The sequence below is a fragment of the Pseudonaja textilis genome, chromosome 1 (genome assembly GCF_049901715.1).
Source record: "Pseudonaja textilis isolate UNSWEBS1 chromosome 1, rPseTex1.2, whole genome shotgun sequence".
Classification (NCBI taxonomy): domain Eukaryota; kingdom Metazoa; phylum Chordata; class Lepidosauria; order Squamata; family Elapidae; genus Pseudonaja; species Pseudonaja textilis.
Genome location: NC_141990.1, coordinates 11,177,493 through 11,203,040, shown reverse-complemented (window position 1 = coordinate 11,203,040; position 25,548 = coordinate 11,177,493). Strand labels below are relative to the sequence as shown.

Genomic DNA, 25,548 nt, shown 5'->3' with positions numbered 1-25,548 from the left:
TCCCCCTCTTCCATTTTGCAACCAGAGTCCCTTGTTTTTGACTTGAATCCTCTAGAACCATATTTATTTATTTTTCTCACACAGCATCTGCTTCTGGGGTCTTCCACAATTCTAAGTAATTCAATGTAGCTAGTTACAGATTAACAGAGTTAGAAGGGACCTTACAGGTCATTTAATCCAACCCCCCCACCCAAGCAGGAGACCCTACACCATTTCTGACAGATGGCAGTCCAATCTTTTCTTGAAAGCCTCCAGTGATGATGTTTCCAAAACTTCCAAGGGCAAGCTGTTCCATTGGTTGTTCTCTGTCAGAAAGTTTCTCCTTATTTCCAGGTTGAATCTCTCCTTGTTCAATTTCCATCCCTTATTACTTGTCTGGCCTTTGGGTGCTTTGGAGAATAGCTTGGCCCCTTCCTCTCTATGGCAGCCCCTCAAATATTGGAAGACTGCTATCATGTTGCCCCTGGTGCTTCTCTTCACCAGACTAGCCATGCCCAGTTCCTGTAACTGTTCTTCATATATTTCAATCTCCAGTCCCCTTATCACCCTGGTTGCTCTTTTCTGCACTTTTTCTACAGCCTCGACATCTTTTTTATAGTGTGGTGACCAAAACTGGATGCAGTACTCTAGGTGTGGTCTTAGTAGAGATGGTGCATCTGAAGCTCTCTAAAGAAGGCTGAATGTTCATATGCTCGTAACAAATCCCACTGGCTGAGGCTGCTAAACACCCAGTTAAATCTGAACGGTTGCAAGAGTCGGTACAGGCAGTTCTCAATTTATCAGTGTTCACTTAGCGACTGCTCAAAGTTACAACAGACCTCCCTGGGAGTACTTATGACCTGGATTTTAATTTCTGACAGCCGTCTGTCCCTGGATCAAGTGATGCCATTTCATGACAATTTTGCGGTAAACTGTCATTTACTTCTGGCTTTCGTCACAACAAAGTTTGTAAAATTAGGACGGTTTACATAGGTGATCCGATTTATAACTGCCACAAGTTACGACCATGATGGGTAGGCTCTGCTGCAATCATTAACCTGAGGACTACCTGTACGCTGGATTTAAGGGAGACCACTGGCCAGTGCTACAGGCCATTTCTAAAGCAAAGGGATATACATGGCTAAATGGCCACAGAGATCAGTAACCTGTGCCTTTGGAAATTCCCCGTTTTCCCAATTAATCCCTACGTCATGATTGTGGCACAATTACACTCCAGGAAATGCTACTGGAGCAGCGTCTAAGGATGACATCCTCCTGACTTTGGAATCTGCATGAATCAATCTGCCAATTTCCAGCTCCAGCTTTTCTTGTTTCGTTTTTGCCAAAAAAGAAAAACCTGCTTTTATAAAACCCGGAACTATTTTCCTCCCAGAAATGTTCACAGAAAGGCTGGGAGCCATCCACTTGGCTATTGTGCCTGCACCAACAGCATTTTAAGCAAAAAAAAAACCTTATTGCACATTTCAAAAATGTTGATGCTATTTCCAGCCCATGTGGGCACACTAACCAGAACTGCAGAAAGGAGAATGTTCGCCATCTTCAGTAACGTGAGATAGGCTTATGTCCAGTTGAGATTGCTTGAGTGGGCTAGACAGAGTTGAAAGTTAGAAAAATCATGGAGAAAAGTTGGTTGGATGATGGGCTACGTTTCTACCTGCTGTGGATATTTCAAGTTTTGAAGAAATATTCCAATCGTTGATGCTTTTTCAATACTCCAAGACCGATTATCTCAATGAGATCTAGTCTCATGCAAGAGAAACATTACACATTTGTGACCAATGTTAACTGGACTTCTTTTAAAGCAGTTCCTTACGATTTAGCTTTTGGGTCTTTTTACCATAGGAACACAGAAGCATCCAATTTTATATTGCTAGTTTTTTTTTCCCCTGGGAAAGAGAGAATTCTAGCCAGGAGAGACCTTAAATGTGTTTGGAACAAGAATATGTCTTTAACACCAACCCACTCCAAAGGCACCAAAGGGAATATATCCTACTCCTTACTGGCATCTGATACTGAGATATACCGCTCCTGAATAGGGAAGTTCCATTTAGAAGTTGATACTTTTAAACTGCTATGATGCTATGCTGGTACTCATCCTAAACTCTGCCCCCAGGAGGAGCAGAAGTCACTGACCTACATCCTGCCAGCCAAAATTTATGTCTCAATTCTGGGCATTCTAGAAAAAAAAAATATTGACCACCTTTTCTAAATCTCAACAGATAACATGGTTTTTCTCCCATCTTCCCAGAATTGTTTGAAAAAGTTGGCTTTATACAACTGGCAGTTCCACCTCCTGGAACTACAATTCCTAGCCATAATGATGTAGTGACCAGGAACCATGGGGATTGTAATCCACACATGCAGTGCTCACCCAGTTGGGAACAATGGTCTAAGGCTCATGGAAGTGCTTCTCAACTTTAGCTACTGTAGGATTATGAAGACTTCAGATCCCCAAATTCCACAGCCAAGATGGCTGGGAATTCTGGGAATTGAAGTCCTCATATCTTATTGAGAAAGACTAGCCTAGGGGACTGAATAGAACAGAGCTGGAAGGGACCTTGGAGGTCTTCTAGTCCAGTCCCTTGCTCAAGCAGGAGAACCTATACCATTGCAGGTAAGTGATTGTCTAGTCTCCTCTTAAAAACCTCCAGTGATGGAGTGCCCATGATTTCTGAAAGCAAGCTGGAATAAGATAAAGGTAAAGATTCCCCTCGCACATACGTGCTACTCGTTTCTGGCTCTAGGGGGCGGTGCTTATCTCCGTTACAAAGCCAAAGAACCAGCGCTGTCCAAAGACGTCTCCGTGGTCATGTGGCCGGCATGACGAAATGCCCAAAGGCGCACGGACCGCTGTTATCTTCCCACCAAAGGTGGTCCCCATTTTTCTACTTGCATTTTTACATGCTTTCGAACTGCTAGGTTGTCAGAAGCTGGGACAAGTAACGGGAGCTCACTCCATTACGCGTTGCTAGGGATTCGAACCGGCAAACTGCCAACCTTTCTGATTGACAAGCTCGGGGTTTTAGCCACTGAGCCACCCCGTGTTGGGACACAATGCACCAACCCCTTAACTTTACAATACACCAGCACTTTTATAGAGGTCAGCACTAAGGGGAGAGAGTAGTCTCCAGAAATGCGTCAAAGCATTGAGCACCCCACTTCTAGTATCCTACAGACAGCTAATAAGAGTTGGCCCAATTATCCAATGGGCATCAGGTTGGAGAAATCAATTTTTAGACCTCCCACCCATTGTTCTCCATTAACTAGGCCTTGGGAACCAAAAGGAGGATTGCTGTAAAAAAATGTTCTGGAAGAATCATCATATTCCAGCTTATTCAGGCCATGTTATCTATTGTTGGATGAGCAAGCATCTCTGCCCACAGACCTAGGAAACTGGGTCCTCCTGTTTTTGCTTTGCTTCTTCTTCCCTTTCAGCGATCCCCACCTCCACCCGAAGCTAAAAGTTTCCAACACCAGCCGGACACCCAGTATCTGCAAGATCCAAAGCTGTCTGCAATACAAGTAGTCCTCGACTTACAACCATTCGTTTAGTGACCGTTCGAAGTCACTATGGCACTGGAAAAAGGGACTTGTGTTTTTCACGCTTATGATCACTGTAGGATCCTCACAGTCACGTGATCAAAAAATTCCAACTCTTGATCATGAACTTATGGAGGTTGCAATCTCCTGGGGTCATGTGATTCCCCCTTCTGACAAGCAAAGCCAACAGGGGAAGCCAGATTCACATAACAACTGTATTACTAACTGAAGGATTAACTTCAGTTAACTTAATCAAGGATTGACTCAACAACAGTGGCAAGAAAGCTTGTAAAATGGAGCATAACTCAACAATTGTCTCGCTTAGCCGCATAAAATTTTTGAGCTCAATTGTTATCAAATGAAGTAGAATATTTTAGCTCGGGTTAACATGAGGGGTGGTCCTTGGTGCTCTCTGAGCTTCGTTGTTTTCTTGCAGATGTTTCCTTATCCAAATAATAGAATAGAATATAGAAAATAAAATAGAACAGAAAATAGAATAGAATATAAAATAGAATAGAGAATAGAATATAAAATAGAATAGAATATAAAATTGAGTAGAGAATTGAATAGAAAATAAAATAGAACAGAATAGAAAATAGAGAATAGAATAGAATAGAAAATAAAATAGAACAGAATATAAAATAGAATAGAGAATAGAATAGAATAGAAAATAAAATCAAATAGAAAATCAAATAGAAAATAGAGAATAGAATAGAAAATAAAATGGAATAGAATAGAAAATAGAACATAATTCTTTATTCGCCAAGTGTGATTGGACACACAAGGAATTTGTCTTAGTGCATAAGCTCTTAGTGTACATAAAAGAGATAAGTGATAAATCATGACCATAGTCGTCATAAATACATTCTTCATCAAACTGGGTAACATCATCAGTGCTGGTAACTAGTGATCAGCATTGATGATGTTACCTAGTTTGGGTAATGAAACGCCTGCAAGAAAACAGCCAAGCTCAGCAAGAACCAAGAGCTCAATTGTGGCTGTAAGTAGAGGACTACCCATACAAGATGCACACCAGGTATATCCCTTCCCTTCAAATTTCCCCGCAAACGCATCAGTAAGAATCAGGAACTAGAACAGAAAGTTTTTTTCCAGCATGAAGTTGATTTCCAGTTATTCCCAGCAACAATTGAGCCCCAAGGATTCTAGCTGAGGTGGCATCAGAAGTTGCCAAGTTATGGCAAAACAAAAAATTGTTTTTAAATCACATTGTGGTAAAGGAGAAAAAAAACAGTCACAGCTACCCAGGTCTTCTCTGGGAAAGCGGAACAGGGGCTAGAAAACTGTAGTGTTTCAACTGTAGTGTAGTCGCAATGTAGTGTTTCAGTGTGATTCTTTGGTCTCAGCATCTGGATTTTTGTTTTCAAAAGCACGGAGGTCTTCAGGAAGTCTTGAGGCAGAAAAGGAGCCCATGAAATTCCACACAAAACAGCCAAGGGATGGGCTTCAAACCCACAAGGTTGCCCTTTCGCGCCCCGTTGTAACTTGGCATCGGGGTGGTGGTGGTAGTCACGTTTTGCAAACTACATCGCAGTGTGGCTGAAATGTAAGCTGCCCTCCTGGAAGATCCGGGCCCGTGAGGGGACTCCAGTGCCAAAGCCACGTGCCCTTCCCCCACCCCACGCGGAAGGAGGGGCTCCGGGTGGGCCCCCTGGGACCCTAATGGCCTATCTGCCGGTCATCGTAGGTGCTGTATCGCTTGACGTGAATGCGCCTGACTCGCTCACGCGGCTCGTAGTTGCCATCCTCGTCTTCCCCGCGGGAGGCCTGGCTCCGATTTTGGCTCGTGGCCTCCAGTAAGGAATTGTCAGGCACCCGGGGAGTCTCGTACAGCAGGATGTTAAGCGTTTCCTCGTAGATGCGGGCCTCAGGGAATTCGACCTGGAGGAGGAAGAAGAAGATGCAGCTTTGGAAATCGGAACAACGGTTCCATTTTACCTCCCTCACACAGACCGTCACCTGTAACCCCGAGATCTCAGGAGAATCAGGGCCTGAAAGCCATCAGGATCCCCCCACAGTGGCCGCTTGCCAGGCGAAAGAAAACAGGCACCAAGATAGGGTTCAAAAGTACAGGTAGTCCTCAACTTACAACCACAATTGAGGCCAACATTTCTGATGTTCAGGGAGGCATTTATTGAGTTTTGTCCCATTTTACGATCTTTCTTGCCACAGTTGTTATGCGAATCACTGCAGCTGATGTTATTAACTCGGTTGTTAAGTGAATCTGGCTATCCCATTGCCTTTCCTGTCAGGTCACAAAAAGTGATCACATGACCCTGGGACACTGCAACAGTCATAAATATGAACCAGTTGTCGGGCATGTGAATTTTGATCACACGGTTGTGGGGATGCTGCAAAGGTTGTGTCTTTGAAAAACGGTCGTCAGTTGTTTTTTTCAGTGCTGCTGTAACTTTGAACAGTCACTAAATGAACTGTTGCAAATCAAGGACTAACCCTAATCCTAACCTAGGCCACGCCCACCCCAGCTCTGCGAATGGGAAAACCTCCGTGAAAAGTCATGTGATGGCAATGTGATGCCACAAGTTTGACACCCATGATCTAGTCCAGAGGTCTCCAACCTTGGCAATTTTTAAGCCAGGTGGACTTCAACTCCCAGAATTCTCCAGTCAGCTTTAAGTCCGCCTGGCTTAAAAGTTGCCAAGGTTGGAGACCTCTGGACTAGTCCCATTTTCCTGTCTGATTTACCAGGCGGGCTGACAAGCACCCAGCAAGTAGAACGAAGAGCAGAGTAACATCATTCAACTAGGGCTACTACCTGTCAAGGAAAGGAGTCTAACTTCTTGATGGGTAAGAGCTGCCTGCAGCCTGATTTAAGAAGCAGCTCTCTTCCCTTTCTTGCAAACAACATCTTGTGTGACATGCCTGTTGGCGTAAGAATCCTTGAACCTCTGACCTCTGAACGGGCCAACAACTTGGACTGACCCAAACTTTTGAACCGACTATTCTCCTTGCTCCTATTTGAAAGCAACTCCATTCAGGGAAGCATCTAAGACTCTGTTTTACTTTGCACGCTATTGTATTTTGGCCTTGAATAAACCGAGAAGGTACCATAGCAACTGTCTTGTGAGTCAGACAGGACACTGTCTCCAATATCTAGATTTAAGATCTGCTCTCTGAAGCATCCACTCCAGAGGTGGATATTCAGCAGGTTCTGACCAGTTCTGGAGTACCGGTAGCGGAAATTCTGAGTAGTTCAGAAAACTGGCAAATCCCACCTCTGACTGGCCCCGTCCCCATCTACTCTCTGCCTCCCATTGAGTCCCTGCTGATTGGCTGGGTCTTCTTCGGTTGCCCTGCACAGGAGAACAGAGCTGGAAAGCAGGTTAGTGGGGTGGGGAGGGAATGGGGATTTTGCAGTATCCTTCCCCTGCCACGCCCTCCAAGCCACACCACGCCCACCAAGCCAAGGTAGTAAAACATTTTGAATCCCACCACTGCTCCACTCTAAGAAAAGTTAAATTTCCTGGTGGATTCCCCTCCAACTGAGTCAAGCAAAAGGCTAGCCGGCTGCCAAACATCCCATCACCATCTCCATTTCAGAGAATGCTTTTCAGCACCCCTCCTCTGACATGGATGCTGGAGCAGTAAAAAGCACACTGAAATACAGGCTCTGATGTAAGATTAAAATCTGTCCTAAGACTTAAGGGTCAGTGATTTCATTTTCAGCCCCGCCACTCCAAAATGGCTATTTTAACTGGCTTGCCGTGGTAGCCATTTCACAAAGGGGAAGCGGCCATTTTGACAGCAAGCAGTAGCACTTAAGACTTATATATCGCTTTACAGTGCTTCATAGCCCTAAGTGGTTTACAGAGTTAGCATACTGCCCCCAACAATCCAGGTCCTCATTTTACCCACCTTGGAAGGACAGAAGGCTGAGCCAACCATGAGCCTTGTGAGATTCGAAGTGCCAAATTGCAGGCAGCCGGCAGGCAGCAGAAGCAGCCTGCAGTACTGCACTCTAACCGCTGCGCCACTGTGGCTCAAGATGCTTCCCTTAATGATGTGCAAGAACAACCTTGGGATATGTGTGGAAGAAAGGCTGCCTAGGAAACTATCAGATAAAGGACGGAGGGAGCCTGCAGCTTCATAACAGGCAGAAGAAGAAACTCAGAAAGGAACCTCTTTAATTTCTTAGGCTATAAAGGAGATGGTGGGAGGCTTGTACTTTCAGACTTGCAAGACTCTTTTAAGACAGCCTCACAATAATGTAAAATTAGCTCACCTAGTCATGTTTTCTGTCTAGTCTACCTGGGAGATTGAGGTCCCCTCCATCCCCACAATGGCAGGTATCATCTTCTTCTTTGAATGACCCCTTAATCCCTTGCTTGGTGGAGTCTGGGTAACTGAATAGAGTTGGAGTTTTTACTGGCCGAACGCCTTTCCTTTCACCAATACGGAATTTTGTTCAGCACATAGAGTCTCATTGTGCCCAGAGAGAGAAACATCAGCCTCTACCTAGGATCGAACTCACAGCCTCCTGACTGTGAGGAGAGTGCTCTACTTCTAGGCCACCTCACCAACCCACAGCAGCAGGTATCCCAGGTATTAATCCTGAGCCCTTCCCCCGCTCAGCTCGGATCTCCATCCCAGGGCCCAGAATCGCCGATTACCTTCGTTTGCTTCTTTTCCGTGGCGTAAACGATGGAGGTGCAACAGACTTCAGCCAGCTTCCGCCCCTGGCCGAAGAAACTCCAACAGCAGATCTCGTCCCCGATGACGTCCTTGATGAAAAGAACCCTCTTGTTGAATCGGAGCGAGAGCTTGTCAAAGAGTTCGATGTTCTTCAGGAGATTGTCGTCGGAGTTGCTGGAGGGGGCGGGGGTGGCAAAAAAAAATAAATAGCAGCACTGATTTTATTTATTAAATTTGTACACCGCTCAACTCGCCATCGAAAGCGATTCTGGGCCATTGGGAGGCCAGAAGGATTCCGTATCTCCGATCTCCTCCGGCACCAAAAAACCATCGTGTCGAGGGATGTGTGGAGCCTCCCTAGATCCAGCGGCTCCCTTGTGCAAGCAGAGGCATCTGGAGATAGAGGTAGTCCTTGACTTACGACCAGAATAGAGCCCAAAATTTATTGTTGCTAAACGAGACAGTTTGAGGCCTCCCTGCCCCTCCATTTTACGACCTTTCTTTCCACGGTTGTTAAGAGAATCCCTGCAGTTGTGGAACAGTTAGCGAAGCAGTTGTGAAGCGAATCTGGTTTCCCCACTGACTTTGCTTGTCAGAAGGTCGCAAAAAAAGGGGATCACTTGGTTCTGGGACACAGCAATGGTCATAACCATGAACCAATTGGCAAGCGCTTGAATTTTGATCACATGACCCTAGGACCCAGCAACCATCATAAATAGGGACCAGCTGTCAAGCATCTGAGTGTTGATCATGTGACCATGGGGATGTGACAAGCCGTAAGTATGAAAAAGGGCCATAAGTCACTTTTTTGGGGGTGCTGTTGAACTTTGAACAGGTCACTAAATGAATGGCTGTAAGTCAAGGACTACCTGTACAGAGGTTTTCACATGCTAAGGGTTCCAAAGGGCAGGATGCTCTCACCTGGTCCAGGATTGAGCTGGGCCTCTGGTTCTACTGGCACCACCACTCTGGCATTCAGCAGAAAAGGACAGACTAAAATGGGCCAAACCTCACTTAACTCTCTTGCTTAGCATCGGAAATGTAGGACTTATTTGTTAGTCGTAAGTTGAGGACTACCTGTAGATAAACTAAAAGGATCTACTCAGAGGTTGGCATAAAAGAACTCCAGCCTCTGGCTCCATTTTCTTTCCTGGAAAATAAAAATGGCAGGGGTTTTATTACTAAACGTATTCCTAATCCAAAAGGGGAGGGGGGAAAAAAAGATTTGGGGGAGTGTGTATTGTGAGAAAGAGTCATAGATCATGGTCATGCTGCAAATGGCAGTATATGTGGGTTGGTTGCCGAGAGCCCGAAATGCGGAGATGTTCAGAACCAAGTCATGAGTACTTTACTTAGGTCCACTGTAACTTGGAACAGTTGCTAAGTGACCGATCATATACGAGGATTACTTTTAATGTATTTTATGTATGTATATATATGTATGTGTGTATGTATATGTATCCTCTAACCCCCACTCCTTTAACCTCAAACTAATTACTATTGACCTCACCCCATTCCTAAGAGGTCTGTAAGGGGCGTGCATAAGTGCACCATCATGCCTCCCGTCCCTGTAGTATTGTCCCCATTTATTCGTATTTATTTCCTGTATTCTTACTCATGTTTATACCTATTATCTTGTGACAAATCAAATAAATAAATGTATATACACACACATACACATACATATATACACACATATATACACTCAAATATATATACACGCACACGCACACATACACACATATACTCAAATCATAGGTCGAGGGCTACTTTGGAATTCAGTCCCACGGTACCTGGTTTTTGTTCAAGGTAACTAGCTTGACATCCTGGCCCCCATCACAGATGGATTACAAACCAGGTGAATTTGTGTCCAAATACCTGTTAATCCTTAGCTCTGATTTTTCATCGCTAATGCAGCAATCTTGTTGTTTACTTTAAACAGCAGTGACTTCATTTTTACTGCTGCTACTATAATTAATATCTTTTTACCTTGTACTTTGACCAGAGAATTGTCATGTAAAGATAGATAAGACGCAGAAATGCAATTAAATGTTAAGTCAGTGGCAAAATAATCTTGACTGCTGTTTTGAAAGCTTGAATAGATCTTAAAGCGTCTTTTCTAGGGTTTGTGCCTAGGATTAATTTGCCAAGCTCTGACTGAAGACTCAGAGTACAATTGCTTTGCTACAGTAATAGAATTTTTCAGTTTAATGACTGATTTCTAAGGTGGCTTTGAATCGGATCAATTCCTATTCTCTCCAAGACATCCTTTTGCCTTGTTTCAATACATAACTACAAAATGCAAACTTTCTTTTACTTTTAAAATGTACACGTTACATTTTATATTGTAAATTATACCTATCTGCAATACATGTTACATTTAATGCATGTAACAGGTTGCCCTCAACTTATGACTAATTAAGCCTGTAATTATGGTTAAGTTGTGCTATTTATAACCATGTGACCACACCTAATTTTACAACCCTTGTTGCGGCAGTTGTTAAACCACCGGCATGGTTGTTATGCGAACTCATTGTTCACTGTGGGTAGGTTTTGCTCAAAACTGGAAGTAAATGCCAAACTCTAGTAAAAAAACGTCATAGATCATGGTCATGTGACCGAGGGACGCTGCGAATGGCAGTAAATGTGGGTTGGTTGCCGAGAGCCCAAAATGCGGGGATGTTCAGAACCAAGTCATAAGTACTTTTCTTAGGTCCATTGTAACTTTGAACAGTTGCTAAGTGACCGATCATATATGAGGATTACTTTTAATGTAATGTAATGTAATGTAATGTAATGTAATGTAATGTAGTGTAGTGTAGTGCAGTGCAGTGCAGTGCAGTGCAGTGCAATGCATCCTCTAACCTATAGGTAGCTGGCCAGGGGAGGAGTGAAGTAACCAAGCAACCGGGCAGCACCTTGATTGGACAGCGTAATCAGTGACTTGGGAGAAAGGGGAAACATTTACTTTTTCATTAGGTGAAAGCCGTGGGAACATTCAGAGTCGGCTTTCACCAATTGTGCCAATATGCCGCATCCAATAAATTCTTCTTTGAGGAATTTGCCTGCCTCAGAGTTCTGCTTTCTATGGGTGCATTACTCGGAACACTGATATCGCCGTTGTGACTTTGAACAGTCACTAAGTGAACTGTTGTGCCGAGGACTACCTGTACAGTGTTGCAAAGCTTTTATGTCTGCTTGGGAGTGGGGGGGGGGTGTCTTCCTAGATTCAACTGGTGGATCATCGCAGAAACAGGAGGGTGAATCCGACCTTCGCAGAGTTCCAAACTTTTGTCTTTTAAGTTTCAGCGTTAGCCCAGAGAAGGGAGGTGTTTACCTTGTGTAGGAGTATTTGTTGTTACTTCGGTTATAAAGGAGCTTCACCACTGGCTGAAAAAAAGGGGGGAGAAAAAAAAGGGGGGGTCAATGCAGGCCAACAGAATGCAGAGACTCATCGCCCTGGATCCCACAAAGCTCTGGGAACAGAAGCATTGAATGTTCCCAGGTCATTATGGGAACCTGAAATCACCGTTCCTGACTCGGGTGTTTGCAAGAAGGAGAAAAACAAGCCACGGAAGAAATCTTGCCAGGCCTTCAGATTCCCAGTACAGGTCATCCTTCATTTACAACCTTAATGGTATAGTGTAGGTCTAGGGCAGTGATGGCTAACCTTTTCAGCATCGAGGGCCCAAAGCGTGTGGGCATGCACGCATCCCCAAAATGCAATACACGCACATCCCCCGCGCATGTGCCCTGCCCTCCGCACATCCCCTGGGCATGCGCTCCCCCAGTGCCTGTGTGGACAAGACCCAAAGACTAGCTGGCTGGTGGGAGGCCTGCATGCATACGCGGCGGAGCTGAGCTGGGGTGACGGCTCATGTGCCCACAGAGATGTGTGCCACCCCTGGCACACGCGCCACAGGTTCGCCATCACAGGTATAGGGTCTCCTGCTTGGGCAAAGGGGGTGGGTTGGACTAGATGACCTACAAGGCCCCTCCCAACTCTGTTAATCTGTTAGATTGAGACCAGAACTTCTTTTGTTAAGCAAAGCAGTGGGACCCTCTCTCCATGGTTAAGCAAATCACTGCAGTTGTTAAGTGAATCGTTCTGTCATTAAGCAAATCAGTCCAGAAAAAGTTTAACCATTTGATAAAATCCTTTAGGAGGCCGTTTGACATAGATAAGGCTCAAATGTCTGGACAGCTTTCCTCGCTGGGAACTATTTTTTTTCTTTTAAAGGCGCTGTGGAATAGCTCTGCGGCTTCTGCAGAGGGAGATGACGAAGGCACGTCTACCACCTTGACTTTTTTTGCCCTTCACTTGGATGCTCCTTGAGTAGCTCCAAAGAAACAGCACAAAGAACAATATACTTTATCCTTGCCCAGAATCACTGAGAATGAATTGGGTGGCCATACACATTTTCATGAATGAATGAACGATAGGCATGGCTATTCCAAGTACTCCTTTGCAATTTATTCCCTAAATTGGGGGATCTTAACTGGAACAGAAAGGGAAGAGGAACAATGGGGAACCCAATCCACTTTGGAGCCCCCTCCCCATCATTAACTCTACCCATCTCCAGCAAATTTCCCGTGTTCCCCCAAAGAGCAGACTCCAAAAATAACAAAAGTGGTTTTAGCTGCCATGAGCTGAAAAGGGTAAACCACAACAGCCTTTTTTTCAAATACAGGTAGTCCTCAACTTACAGCGACCGAAGTTACAACAGCACTGAAAAAGGGGACATATAACCGTTTTTCAAACTTACAACCGTTGCAGCATCTCCATGGTCATGTCAAGTTACATTCGGATACCTGACTCACATTTACGACGGTTGCAGTGCTGTGTGATTCCCCCTTGGGTGACCAAGTGTTGCTATTTTAAGAACTGCAGTGATTCATTTAAAAAATGTGGGGAGAAAAGTTTAAAAAAAAATGGGACAAACATTCACTTAACAAGTTTCTCACTTAGGGACATAAATTTTGGGCTCAATTGTGGCCCGTAAAATGAAGGCTATCTGTACTCATATCACCTCTAGGTGTTCAATAGCATGGAAAATATTGATATTTTAAAAGCTGAACGGAGCCTCCTCTTCCCTCTTCCTCATTCTTCAGATGCTGGGACAAAGTTCAAATTCCCAGCCACCAATAAGGAAGACAAGTAGCTGAGACTTTGGATGGCGTCCCATGTGGTGCCAATCCAGGCTTGGGATGACCCTGGCTTGGAGCAGATGTGCTTACCCTCCGTTAGTTCAAGGATCACACTAAACCTGTGGCTTTGGGGTTTTTTTAAAGGGTAAAATAGCAATAGCAATAGCACTTAGACTTATATACTGTGTATATATACGGGAAGGATTTATATTCCATATTATGTTTATATTCCATTCCCCACCATCTAGTCAGAGCTGAGGAAGCTTCTCAGATGAGAAGCCAAACGTCTTCAAAGGAAAACCAGAAAGTCCCGTTGCCTCTTGGACAGGGGTGGGATTCTACCAGTTCGCACCTATTTCCTAGAACCGGTTGTTAACATTCTAAGCAGTTCTAAGCAGGTTGTTAGAAATTACTGGCCTAATCCTGTAAGGAAGGCAGGAAGGAAACATTCTGGTGTTGCTTACAGAAACTGCCTCTCCGTTAACCCTTATTACATTCTTGGCAGGACTAGACTTCCTGTCTCAGGAATGTCTCTGGAGTTTTTCCCCCCTCCTCTGCTGGTACTTTGCTTGTGTGGAGTGACCATTCAAAGTTACAATGGCACTGAAAAAAAGGGACTTATGACCATTTTTCACACTTACAACTGTTGCAGCATCCCCAGTTATGAGAGGCCAGGCGAGGAGATGCGTGCCTCGATATGAGTAATATTAAGTTGGCCACGGCCAGCCAATAACATGACAACCAAGTCATGTCCACCCAGTCACATGACCACCAAGCCACGCCCAACTAAGCTACACCCACAGAACCGGTTGTTAAAAAATTTAAATCCCAGCCCTACTCTAAGAAAAAAAAAAGCACCTTTGGCACTGCATAGGTAAGTCCTTGATTGACAACAGTTCACTTGGTGACCGTTCAAAGTTACAACGGCCCTGAAAAAAGTGAGTTGTGCCCATGTTTCATGCTTGTGACCATTGTTGTCTCTCCATAGTCACATGATCAAAATTCAGACGCTTGGCAACTGACACAAATTTATGACGGTTGCAGTGTCCCAGGGTTACGTGATCAACCTTTGCAACTTTCTGACAAATGAGGTCACTGCGGAAACCAGACAACTGCAACGGTTCACTTAACAACCGTAACAGGAAAAGTCGCAAAGTGGGGCAAATCTCACGTAACAAGTTTCTCAATTAGCAACATACATTTTGGGCTCGATTGTGGTCATAAACTGAGGACTACCCGTAATGTGTGAATTGGCCCTTTTCGCCTGCTCATTCTCTCTTCATCCCCCCCCTCAGTACCTTCATGGCTGATTCAATGAGCCTCTCTTCCTCTTTCGGAGACGTGATGACAGGGATATTGCAGACTGGGTGGTAGGTCTCTTTCTTGTCCTGCAAAGAGAATTGCACACACATCCAGACAGATTAAAGCAGGGTAGACTGCCATTGCCTCTGGAATCCCGTTGTTTAGAATGGCAGAAATGAAGATTTAAGTTATCCCATCTGGCTTTTGTTGTGGCCCGCCAGTGGCCGGCAAAGCTGGCAGCAGACTCAAGACAGTGAGGAGGTTGGGGAGGAACATAGGCCAGTCCTGGAGTCTGGGGAAAGGCTGTGACGAATGCTCTGTGTTGGAGGCAGAGATGGGGCCAGGGCTGTCTGACAGTTATCAGCTGCCTTCGGAGTCAGAAATCAGTGGGGCAGAAGAACAGCTGGAGCCTGTTTCCAGTGTGCACATGCGCAGAGCTGCCAGGAGAAGGGAACAGCTAAGGAACAACGGTCGACTTGGGAATAAAGCCATAGGTGGATGGTGAATGACCCCTCCCATAGGGAATAAAGAGTAGCGAAAGGGGAGTGGTGTTTGCAGGAGACAATTAGTTCAATTCTTTAGGGTGAAGATCTGTTCCTGACTTCTTGCCAAGTATTGTCTGCTACAGAGTGACGTTTGGAAGATATCCTATTGGCAGCTCTCCAAGCCTGATAAAGGTCTGTAACTGTGATATCACTTTAAAGACTGTTGGCTGGGACTTTGCTGGAGAGGAATTCACTTTAAACTAAATAAAAGGGTTTTTATCAGGACGAGGAGTTGGCTTCGTGCTTTTGGGACGCCTAGGTCAGAACAATTTTTACTTTTTGCCAGGATGTTGGGAGGGTGCTCTTGCGGGACATAATTTATGCCCTAAACCTCTTGCAGAGAATTTTGATGGTGAATTTCCCCCCTCCCTCCCGCATCACACTTTTAAAAGAAGGCGTGAAAATGAAAATGGCGGGAACAGATATCTGTGGAACTTCTTCAGCATTTTAAGAGAGTGAGGGCTTTAAAGGTTGAAGACACAATTTTCTTTTTAAAAACAGAGTACTTGAAAGATTTGTCGTAGTCCATTGGGGAGGGGGTGTTTGAAGCCCACAAATTCAGGACTGGGGTGGTGGTGGCCCAAAGGCCCCCATGTCTAGAATAATAATCTACACAGGAGAATGTAGACTGTCCTTCCCCCAAAGAACTTTAAATATACACCGGTTGTCCCCATCAAGGGCTTTTCTCGAGTAGGATTCTTGCCTCCAGTAAAAGGGTTGAGCTGGATGACCTCCAGGGCCCCTTCCTTCTCTTTAAGCTTTTACCCTTCAGCATGTACAGCTCTCTTACCTGCAAGGCAGCTTGACAGAGGTCCACCAAGCCCTGAATGAGGTAATATTTGGCTTCGGCCATCAGCTCCTTGATTTCCTGCCGGTTCTTGGGTAGAATGACCGTGTTGTCCCGAAGGTAATTTAAGATGGTTCCAAAATGCTTCCCGCAGCGGTCGATCAGGATCCAACCTGGGAAAGAAACAACAGGCCTTGGGTTTCAAGCAAAGCAGGCGGGAAAATATGTAAGAAAATTATCCCACAGAGCTTTGATGTCTACCAAGAAGACTCGCAGATGTACGAAAACTTGCCTAATCTTGGGTGGTAATTCTGAACAGGCTGCAAACAGATCTCAGAGGACGCCAGTTAAAATTTTGATTAATTAGATTTATAGGTAGTCCTTGACTGTGGCAAGAAAAGTCATCAAATGGGACAAAACTCACTTAATATCTCACTTAGCAACATACATTTTGACTCGGTTGTGGTTGTAAGTGGAGGACTACCTGTATCAATGCCAACTACCATAGAATTCAAAGAAAGAGGAGAACTAATACAAAACTGTATCTCCCATTCCCAACTTTTGGAACCAGTCTAACAGGTCTAGAGGTGGCTGATGAGGAAGAGGAGGAACAACTGGGTCCAGTGCCTGAAAAGCAAATGCACAGAAGGCAGAGGAGAGGAGAGCAGTGGAAATCTATGGGCCGGTCCCTGGGAGCGAAGCCCCACTCTAGTTCTGGGGATAAAAGGGAGGGGGTGGAGATGAATAGTTGTGACGGACAACTATTCATCTCCCTGCCGGACAGACTTGTTAGCCTGCTATAAGAGAAACTTTCTGCCAGGGCTGCTGGCACTCCTAATAAAGGAATCATTGCTTCAACAACAGAGGGGATGTCGTGTTTGGGGAGCTGGGTCAGATCACTGGCTTTGCTGGTTTTCATCAGCACCCACCTTCCTTGTCGGAGAGCACCTCCATCCTTCCGCTGAACATGGCTTTCAGCATGGTGTCGTGGCGTGTCAGCACTTGCACGGTGGTGTAATACAAGGAGCCCCCAACATTGAGCCGCACGTACTTATTGCCAAGGGTGCCGATTTTGGCGCTGCACCTTTTCGGCTTTGCTCCCGAAGCTGGGCAGAGGCCGGTTAAGCAGGTGTCGCCGGACATCTCCTTCTGCAGATAGATGACAACACGGCAGTGGGTGGGCTTGACCGACTCCGCCGTGATTGGAGGGGAAAACCGTGGGGGTCTCCAACTGGATTCAAGAACTCCTTGGAAGTTGCAGGCCCCGGAGCCAAGAGACTCTAAAAGCAGAGCAAAAACAGAGAGAGATGTGTTTCACTGTTGTTGGTTGAAATGATTGTGTTGGGAGGGGTTCACACAACACGCTCAGGAGGCAAAGCCCATTTTTATCAGCCATCTTGTCTGGTGTCAGAATTCCGGCACTTAATCCCATTCAAATCATGAGTCTCGAGCCAAACTTCCAAACCTTCAAAAGGATTTATTGAGAGTTAACATGTGGGCACTGCCTGGGTGTAGCCAATTCTGAGACACGTCGTTCATTGTCACCCTTGACCCTGATTTTTCCCCGACCCCCTATGTGTATCATAATTCATATTCTCCAATGGGACACATCCATAGCCAATGGTCATCAATCATGCTCTCCAATTAGAATTTTGCTTGGCAGAAACTTTGGTTACCTAGTTACTATCTTTGAAAACATTTATGGAATGCACTTTCAATTTGCAAGCTGCTGCACTGCTCCCCCTTCCCTTTCTGTTGGCAACTCTAAAAAGACCATAGAAATATTTTATGAGTTGACATCTGGATCTGGCAATGTGCTTCGCCAAAAACTATGAAACTGTGCTATAGTTTAGCATATGGTAAGAAGAGATCAGAAGCATTGCTACAAAAATAGCGCCAGGATTCTAATTATTGAAACCTGAGTCTTCTCTGTAACTGAGACTTGGTGGTTCACACTGACCTATCTCCACAGGGAATCAGGAAAACAACTAGGAGCAAGGTCCGGTTCCCTTTAGAGCAGGTCAAGCCGTGTTTCCAAGAAATTATTTTTTAGGATTTTTAAGCAGCTTACACTGGCAGTCCTCGCTTAATGACCTGTTGCTGGGTGATCCCTCAAAGTTTCAAAGGGCCACCCCAGGAACTTACAACTTGGTACTAAAGTTCTGATAACCACACACACAGCCTCTCATCCGGGGGTAGGATTCTCCCATGGTAACAACCAGTTTGCTAATCGTGTGCATGGCCGGCTCTGGAATTCTGGGAATTAAAGTCCACAGATTGTAAAGGGGACATCATTCCCCACCCAATGTATATTTTTTTTTCAATTGGAAGAACATAGAAACAATGGATTTAAATGAAGAATAGACATATATACAATCACACATAAGATCCCCCCATGTCAGTCAGTTTTTAAAACAAATTACAAAAGCTACAAAGCTCTGAAAAAATAAACACCCCTCTTGTTTTCAGGAAACGTTCAACAGCGGTACTCATTCCAATTGAAGACAAAGGGGCTTTTTCCCCCACCCTTGTAAAGGCAATTAAACTTTACTTAAATTGAATGTTCTGATCTAACCAATCCAATTACAAGAGTACCTAGGATATAAAAATGATATTGAGAAATGAAGGGGAAAAAAAGAGATACCTGTTGTTTAAAGCCGTATCCGCAACAGAGGCAAGCCTTCTTAAACTCTCTTCTGGATAAGAGACCAAAGTCTAGACTTCAATTACTGCATTTCAGTGGGGCAGGCAGGAAGATTGGGGGTGGGTGGTGGGGGTGGAGTTTCCAGCCCTGAAGGATGACGCAATGGGTCTGACTCAGCCTCCCTCAAACAATAGGAATATTTCCTTCCTCCCAGTTGGACTCTGGTTTTTTTTAAAAAACTTTTTAATTGCCTTTTATAAAAAGCAATAAACTGGAAATAACCTAGTGTCACAACAGGTTTCTGTTTCCAACAGGGCCAGCCTGAGCTTGTCTCAAGAGCCAACTGGATGGCATTCAGGAAAGATCATGGCACATCACCAAAAACTGAAAACAACGGCCATGAAAATGACCCGGTTTGAGTTGCAAAGAGAAAGAGATGTGAGCGTTGCATTTGTCACGGCTGATCACGCTGACCTGAGGGTGCTGGAGGTTTCACCCACAATCCAGGAGCTCCCTGGATTCACAGGCAGTCCTCGGCTTACAACTCGTTTAGCGTCCGTTCGAAGTTACAATGGTACCATAAAAAGTGACTTTATGACTTTATCCCGCTTTTGTGTCCTGTTTTGATACACTGAGGATGCTAGAGTCCAATGACTGTCCCACAGCTACTTTGCTAAAGTTGATAAATGCAGGTAGTCTTCGTTTTGTGACAAATGAGATTGGCAACTTCATCATTAAGTGAAGCAGTTGCTAAGTGAAATATCGTGATTTTACTTCCAGCTTTCCTTGGCCTTTTTTTTTTTTTTTGCAAAGACTGTCAATGCAAGGATTGGCCCCAAAGTTACTTTTTCCATCCCCATCCTAATTACAAGTGGCCGCTGTGCAAGGCAGTCACTAAATGAGGACTACCTTGTAAGACAAAATTCTAAAAAATTCTAAAAAGGTAGCAAAGGAGTTTTTCTTTCTTCTATCTCTCAGCGCACAAAAGAGCCACCTCTTCACCAGAGATCACAAATTCAGTCTTTCTCATGGCCATTTTCAGAGTCAAATGCTCACATTTATCCAGTGGAACCCTTTCCTTCCCATAGAAAATCCTGGTTCAAAAGCCTCTACTGAGGAAAAAAAAAAAAGTCTAGTTTAACAATTTTGCAACTCCAAGCTTGGCTTCAAAAGGGCAGGAAGAGCAGCCAGGAAGAGAATTAATGTTTTATTACATTTTCATCCGGCAACAGATGAAGTCCTGTTGCTTTGCTGCAGGATAGCTGAGCGAGAGAAGCAGAGTCAAGGACATTTAAATAATATCTTTGGCTGAGTACCTTTGGGTAGACTTGAATCTGGCTCTCCTCCATCTAAATCCAATGTTCCAGCCCTTAAGAAATGTCAGGGCTAAGCATTCTGGACAGTTCTAGGTCGCCAATCTAGATACGCCACAGATGTAGCTGTCTTGTGGCCCACATAGCACTGATGGGAACTATACTGCAGTTTATGCTCCTAGGTCACTACCTCTGCTGCTCTTGCAGATCACATTGCTAAAATTTGGTCACATTTTTCAAAATTCACTTACCAATCCTACCAGTGGTGGGATTTAATTTTTTACTACCGGTTCTGTGGGCCTGGCTTGGTGGGCATGGCAGGGGAAGGATACTGTAAAATCCCCATTCCCTCCCCACTCCTGGGGAAAGATTATGTTCTGACCAAGGCTTCCCAAGACCATCATTAAGCACACGCTTAAGTTACAACTCTTGTTTTATTATCATGCTGGGAATAATGTTCATTCCCAGCCTGTAATGAGTCCCAAACAGGCCCTTCGAGATAAGCACTCACCTTTCTTTCCTTTGAATTGCTGCCAACAACTAGAGTGCCAAATGAGTTATAAAAAAACCAACCAAAGTACAAAGACCACAGAGTTTCGAGGATTAATCCAAACAGAATGAACGACTTTGCTTTCTGCAAAGGTTTCATCACCTTTGCCTGTCCTTTATACCTTATGGGAGGGGCAATTACCTCCAAGCCTTACTCCTGAGTTGCCCCTTTTGTCTCAGCTGCTCCTGAATTTTGGCAGCTCTGCGCACATGCGCACTGGGAATAGGCTCCCCCTTGTTCCTCTGCCTCACTGCTGCCAGACTCTGGAGGCTCCAGAGTCAGCACCCCACTCCCAGATGGCCCTGGCCCCTTCCCTGCATCGGACGCAGGATCCTCATCCAAGTCCTCTCTAGACTCCCAGACTGGTCCCTATTCTTCCCCACTGTCTGATTCTGCTGCTGTCTGCACAGGCTGCCGGCCAACCACAATAGGTTACTACAAAATCCCCATTCCCTCCCCATCCCACTAACCTACTTTCCAGCTCCATTCTCCTATGCATGGCAACAAAAGAAGAGCCAGCCGATCAGCTGGGACTCGGGAGGCAGAGAAGAGATGGGAGTGGGGCCAGTCAGAGGTAGGATTTGCTGGTTCTCCAAACTACTCAAAATTTCCACTACCAGTTCTCCAGAACTGGTCAGAACCTGCTGAATACCACCTCTGAATCCTACCTATTTCAGATAACCATTTGTCTGAAATGGTATAGGGTTCCCTGCCTAAGCAGGGGGTTGAAGTGGTGGGCTGCAACCAGTTTAACAACTGGTTCTGTGAGCACGTGCAGCATTCAAAAGACTCAAATTTGAACCTATACATCTTACATTCTAGCCTTCCCCGTAAGCATAACAGCTGAGGCGCGGTAATCCACTGTCCAGCATTAATCAGCTGATCTGAAAAAGACAGAAATATAGGACAGGATAGGACAGGGGCAGGTGGGAAGGGCTAGTTGATTGCCGGAACTACCAGTTTGCTAGAACCAGTAGCAGCCCACCACTGGGAGGTTGGACTAGAAGACCTCCAAGGTCCCTTCCAACTCTGTTGTTCTATTCTATTTCTATTGTCCATTTTGAAACTAATACACTTGTGTGATGACCCAGGGCAGGATACAAAATAAACACAGTCACAAAAACCGGGTGAAGCCCCTTTTATTCCTTCACTTTACTTCCAAGCTCCAAATATCCTTGACTGGAGACAAAAAACTCCCACACAAGCAGTTACAAGGAGGAGGAAATGCCATTTAAATTATAAAGAGTGAAAAACAACACAAACCAGGCAAGAAAAGGGCTTGAAGACATCCAGTGATATCAGAACACACACTGGGAAGGACGCCGAACTCAGAGAGGAACAATAAACTAGAGATATTTCCATGCTTTGTTTCCAGCACTGGTCGGTACGCATGTCTGTCCTCTTATCCAGTTGTCACAGCTGCAGCCCATGAAGAAGACCTTCTCCTCCCCTATAGACCAAGTCTCTCCCTTATCCTCTCCTCGTGTGCCCTAGGATGGAGAGGGGAGGGGCCTGGTTCTTCCTCTGACTGCTCAGCCGGCCTCTGCCCTTCCCCAACCTCCTCCACAACCTCCGGAGCCGCACTTCCACTCCCTGCCGGCTGTTCCTCCTCTCCCTCAGAGTCAGTCTCCACCAGGAGCATGACAACTTGGTTCTCCATTTCTGCAAAAAAAGCTACCAATGTGCACCTTAGCAAGCTGCCCTTCTGATATATTTGTATGGTAATTCCTATCACCAGCAATGGCTCAGCCTGATGGGCCATGTAATCCAGACACACCTGGAAGCCATCAAGTCAACCCTTTTCTTAGTGACATTTTGATTCTGTGTACACGAACACACACCGAAATATCTCATGAATTTGTCTTCAGATTCATGGGATATTCTAACAAGCTTAACTTTTCCAGTTCTGTTTTAAACTGGCAGTTTTTACAGGCAGTCTTCATTTAGTGACTGCCTCATTTAGCAACTGTAGTTACAGCATTAATGAAAAACTAACTTTGTAATCGATCCTCGCATTTACAACCTTCACAAGTCTGTAAAGCCAAAGAAAGCAGAAGTGAGGCCATCAAATCATGTTTTCACTTAGCAACTGCTTCACTCAATGACCAAGTTGATCAACTCAAGTTCTTAAATGAATATAGCAATTTTAGTTTTATCATTCACATTGCTGTCCAAACATTTCCAATTAGTTGTTCAGCATCAAGATAATTTGTCCTGGTGACACCAATAACTACTGAAAACTACAGGTAGTCCTCGACTTACAATTGAGCCCAAAATGTCTGTTGTTAAAGTTAAGACATTCATTAAATGAGTTTTGTCCCATTTTATGACTTTTCTTGTCATAGTTAAGTGAATCATTGCAGTTGATAAGTTAGTAACACGGTTGCTACCTGAATCGAGCTTCCCCGTTGATTTTGCTTGTCAAAAGGTTCCAAAAAGTAATCACATGACCTTGAGACACAGAAATGGGTTGGAAGTATGAATCAATTGTCAAACATCTGAATTTTGATCACATGATCGTGGGGCTGCTACAAAAGTCGTGTTGTGGGAAGCTCCTCTCCAGTGGTGGGATTCAAAAATGTTTACCATCGGTTTGGTGGGCATGGCTTAGTGGGCGGGCTTTGTGCGCATGCACACTTTGCGTGCATGCACAGGCCAAACATTCACTTTGCACAGGTGCAGAGGTGTTCCAACTCACCTCCTGCAAGCCTGCACTTTCCCAGTCGCTTCAGCAGCTGCTGCACGGACTCTGCTGTGCTACACAAAGCAGCTGTGCTTCAAAAGCAGAGGATAAAGGTGAGTATAGGAGCCCAGGTGGGCCCAACAGCAGAGTAGCAGAGAGAACCGGTTCATTTTCCGCTGCTCATCGCTGCTACTGGCTTGGCAGAACCAGTAGAATACCACCACTGCTCCCCTCCCCGAATAATAAAATATTTGGGGGGAATATTAAAAAGGCAGGATAGAATATTTCCCCTAAAGGAGAAATGGAAAAAAAAAAACCTTAAGGGAGACAGAAACCAGCAGAGTTTCCCTGCTCTAGTAGAATTGAGGAGGCCAGCTTATAGAAATGACTTTCATCAGTCATTCAGAAAGACTGGGTCAGAGACTCCAGCTAAGCAACACAATCAAGCCAAAGGTTGACAAAATTAGCTCAAACACCTAGGATTTGCATTTCTCCTTTTGCCTATAGAGCCACCCATGACCTCTACGTGACCGCATAGGAACCCAGAAGGTATAAAAATCCATCCACTCTAAACTCCATTTTATCAGCTGTCCCAGAATCACACGCGGTTGGTGGTTCTGCTTCATCAATAAAGGGAACCTTTCTTTCCATCAGCCTCCATTTTATTTCCAGTGCCTTTCTCCTGGCTTGGACCTGGACCTGGATATTTCTTCCAACAGTGTGAAAAATGGTCATAAGTCACTTTTTTCAGTGCTGTTGTAACTTTGGTCATTAAATAAACTGCTGTGAGTTGAGGACTCCCTGTATAAGAATATATAGTACATGCAGGGACTCAATTCAAGGGTGGGATCCAAATGGCCACTTATTTTTGTACAGCTCCTGCTGAAGGCTCATTTTGTTCTTTCTACTTAGATCTGATTTTCTGTTCACACTTTTTCTTTTAGGGTTTGGACTACACGTAGTTCTTGGCCAGTTGCTCTGACAGATCCGACAACCTGGATTCAAAGTTCAGACAGTCATCCTCTCCCCTGAAGTCATGTGACAACTACTGAAGAAAAAGGTCATAAAATCAGGTCAGTTGTGTGGGTGACCCGACTTACAACTGTAATGGGCCGTTTCCATTACAGTCATAATTTGAGGACTATCTGTATTTACAATGCTATCTCACTTTCTGTCCACCTGGCTCCCTTTCTAGAATCCCCAAAGAGTTCCCTCAACCCCGCCAGATACATCTGGCTGAGTTAACCCCTCGCTTCCATGGTTGCATTTGGACTTCAACCTAAGTCGATCCAATGCTTTAACCACCACACCATCCATGAGCCACAGTGGTGCAGTGGTTAGAGTGCAGTACTGCAGGCCTAGGTTCTGCTGACTGAGGGCTGCCTGCAATTTGGCAGTTCAAATCCCACCAGGCTCAAGGTTGACTCAGCCTTTCATCCTTCAGAGGTGGGTAAAATGAGGACCCAGTATGCTGACTCTGTAAACCGCTTAGAGAGGGCTGTAAAGCACTGTAAAGCGGTATATAAGTCTAAGTGCTTTTGCTGTCCTAGCTGTATTTACAGAACAAGGGTACCCAACTGTAAATTTTTCAAGCAAAGGAGCATACTTGCTTCTGAATGCACGTTGGGGGCTGTATATCAAAGGTAGCATAGTTATGACCAGGAGTGGGGGAGAATCCCTGTATTTCATTTAATCTCATTTTAAGACTTAAGGCATCCAATGTAACAGGTATTCAGAAATTTTTCTCTTCAACCTTATTCAAAATGACCAAGTAGCCCTACCATGATCTTCTCCTGGGTTTGAACTCTGGGCTACCCTTCAACAGGTGTAGCGTTTCCCCACCTCCAGCCTGTTTCAAACGACGGACTCCCTATCTCTGCCGCTAAAAGAGGTTGGGAGGGGACTATAAATTATACAAATACTGTAAATAAAAAGGAAAGGAAACTCTTTCACCCAGCCTACCTTTACTCCCGCCTACCTCGCTTTATTTCAAACCTCTCGTCCCCAAAATACAGAATCAACTTCACTTCCCCTTGTCTCTGCCCCAAACGCGGGCCCTCCCACCCGATTCGCCCTGCCAACCGCTGGTTCTTTTCTTTACCTGCTTCCGAGCCGCTCAGCGCTGCTCCCACACTAGGCCACCAATGGCTCCGCGGGAGCCCCGAGCGACGGCCAGGCAAAGGAGCGGAACTGAGCTCAACCGGCTCCGAGCGACTCGCCGAACCTTCAGCTTCTCAATCCCGGCCGAAGAGACAAGCTCCAAGTTGGGGGCTGCAGCAACAGGCTTCTCCTCATCGCGAGAACTCAGCCTACAACTCCCGACAGGCCCCGCGCGCCAGCGTCCATTCCCGATATACGCAGTCGA

General features: G+C 45.1%; 1 protein-coding gene across 7 annotated transcripts; it reads right to left on the bottom strand.

The window, feature by feature from the left end:
* Window positions 1-4,276: 4,276 nt before the first annotated feature.
* On the bottom strand, window positions 4,277-25,513 carry TNFAIP1 (TNF alpha induced protein 1). Of its 7 annotated transcripts, none has more exons than XM_087925996.1 (8): window positions 25,285-25,503; window positions 23,199-23,473; window positions 16,923-17,273; window positions 15,997-16,166; window positions 14,658-14,747; window positions 11,549-11,601; window positions 8,190-8,385; window positions 4,277-5,439 (listed from the first exon to the last, which is right to left on the bottom strand). In XM_087925996.1, exons 3-8 carry the CDS (start codon window positions 17,134-17,136, stop codon window positions 5,218-5,220), a joined length of 945 nt encoding a protein of 314 aa, XP_087782122.1. In that variant the 5' UTR covers window positions 17,137-17,273; window positions 23,199-23,473; window positions 25,285-25,503; the 3' UTR covers window positions 4,277-5,217. The 7 variants fall into 7 exon arrangements, with proteins under 7 accessions (XP_087782122.1, XP_087782104.1, XP_087782112.1 ...); XM_087925978.1 differs by having other exon boundaries at window positions 23,199-23,270; window positions 25,285-25,494; XM_087925986.1 differs by having other exon boundaries at window positions 23,199-23,275; window positions 25,285-25,481.
* Between the last annotated feature and the right edge of the window lie 35 nt (window positions 25,514-25,548).

Bases quoted from the DNA above. Each gene is read 5' to 3' on its own strand.
- TNFAIP1 (XM_026710153.2), bottom strand. From the start codon at position 17,136: ATGTCCGGCGACACCTGCTTAACCGGCCTCTGCCCAGCTTCGGGAGCA. The intron at 16,167-16,922 runs GTGGGTGCTGAT...TTTCTTTCCCAG, and splicing joins GGTGCTCTCCGACAAGGAAG to GTTGGATCCTGATCGACCGC. The intron at 5,440-8,189 runs GTAATCGGCGAT...TTCCTCCTCCAG, and splicing joins CGGAAAAGAAGCAAACGAAG to GTCGAATTCCCTGAGGCCCG.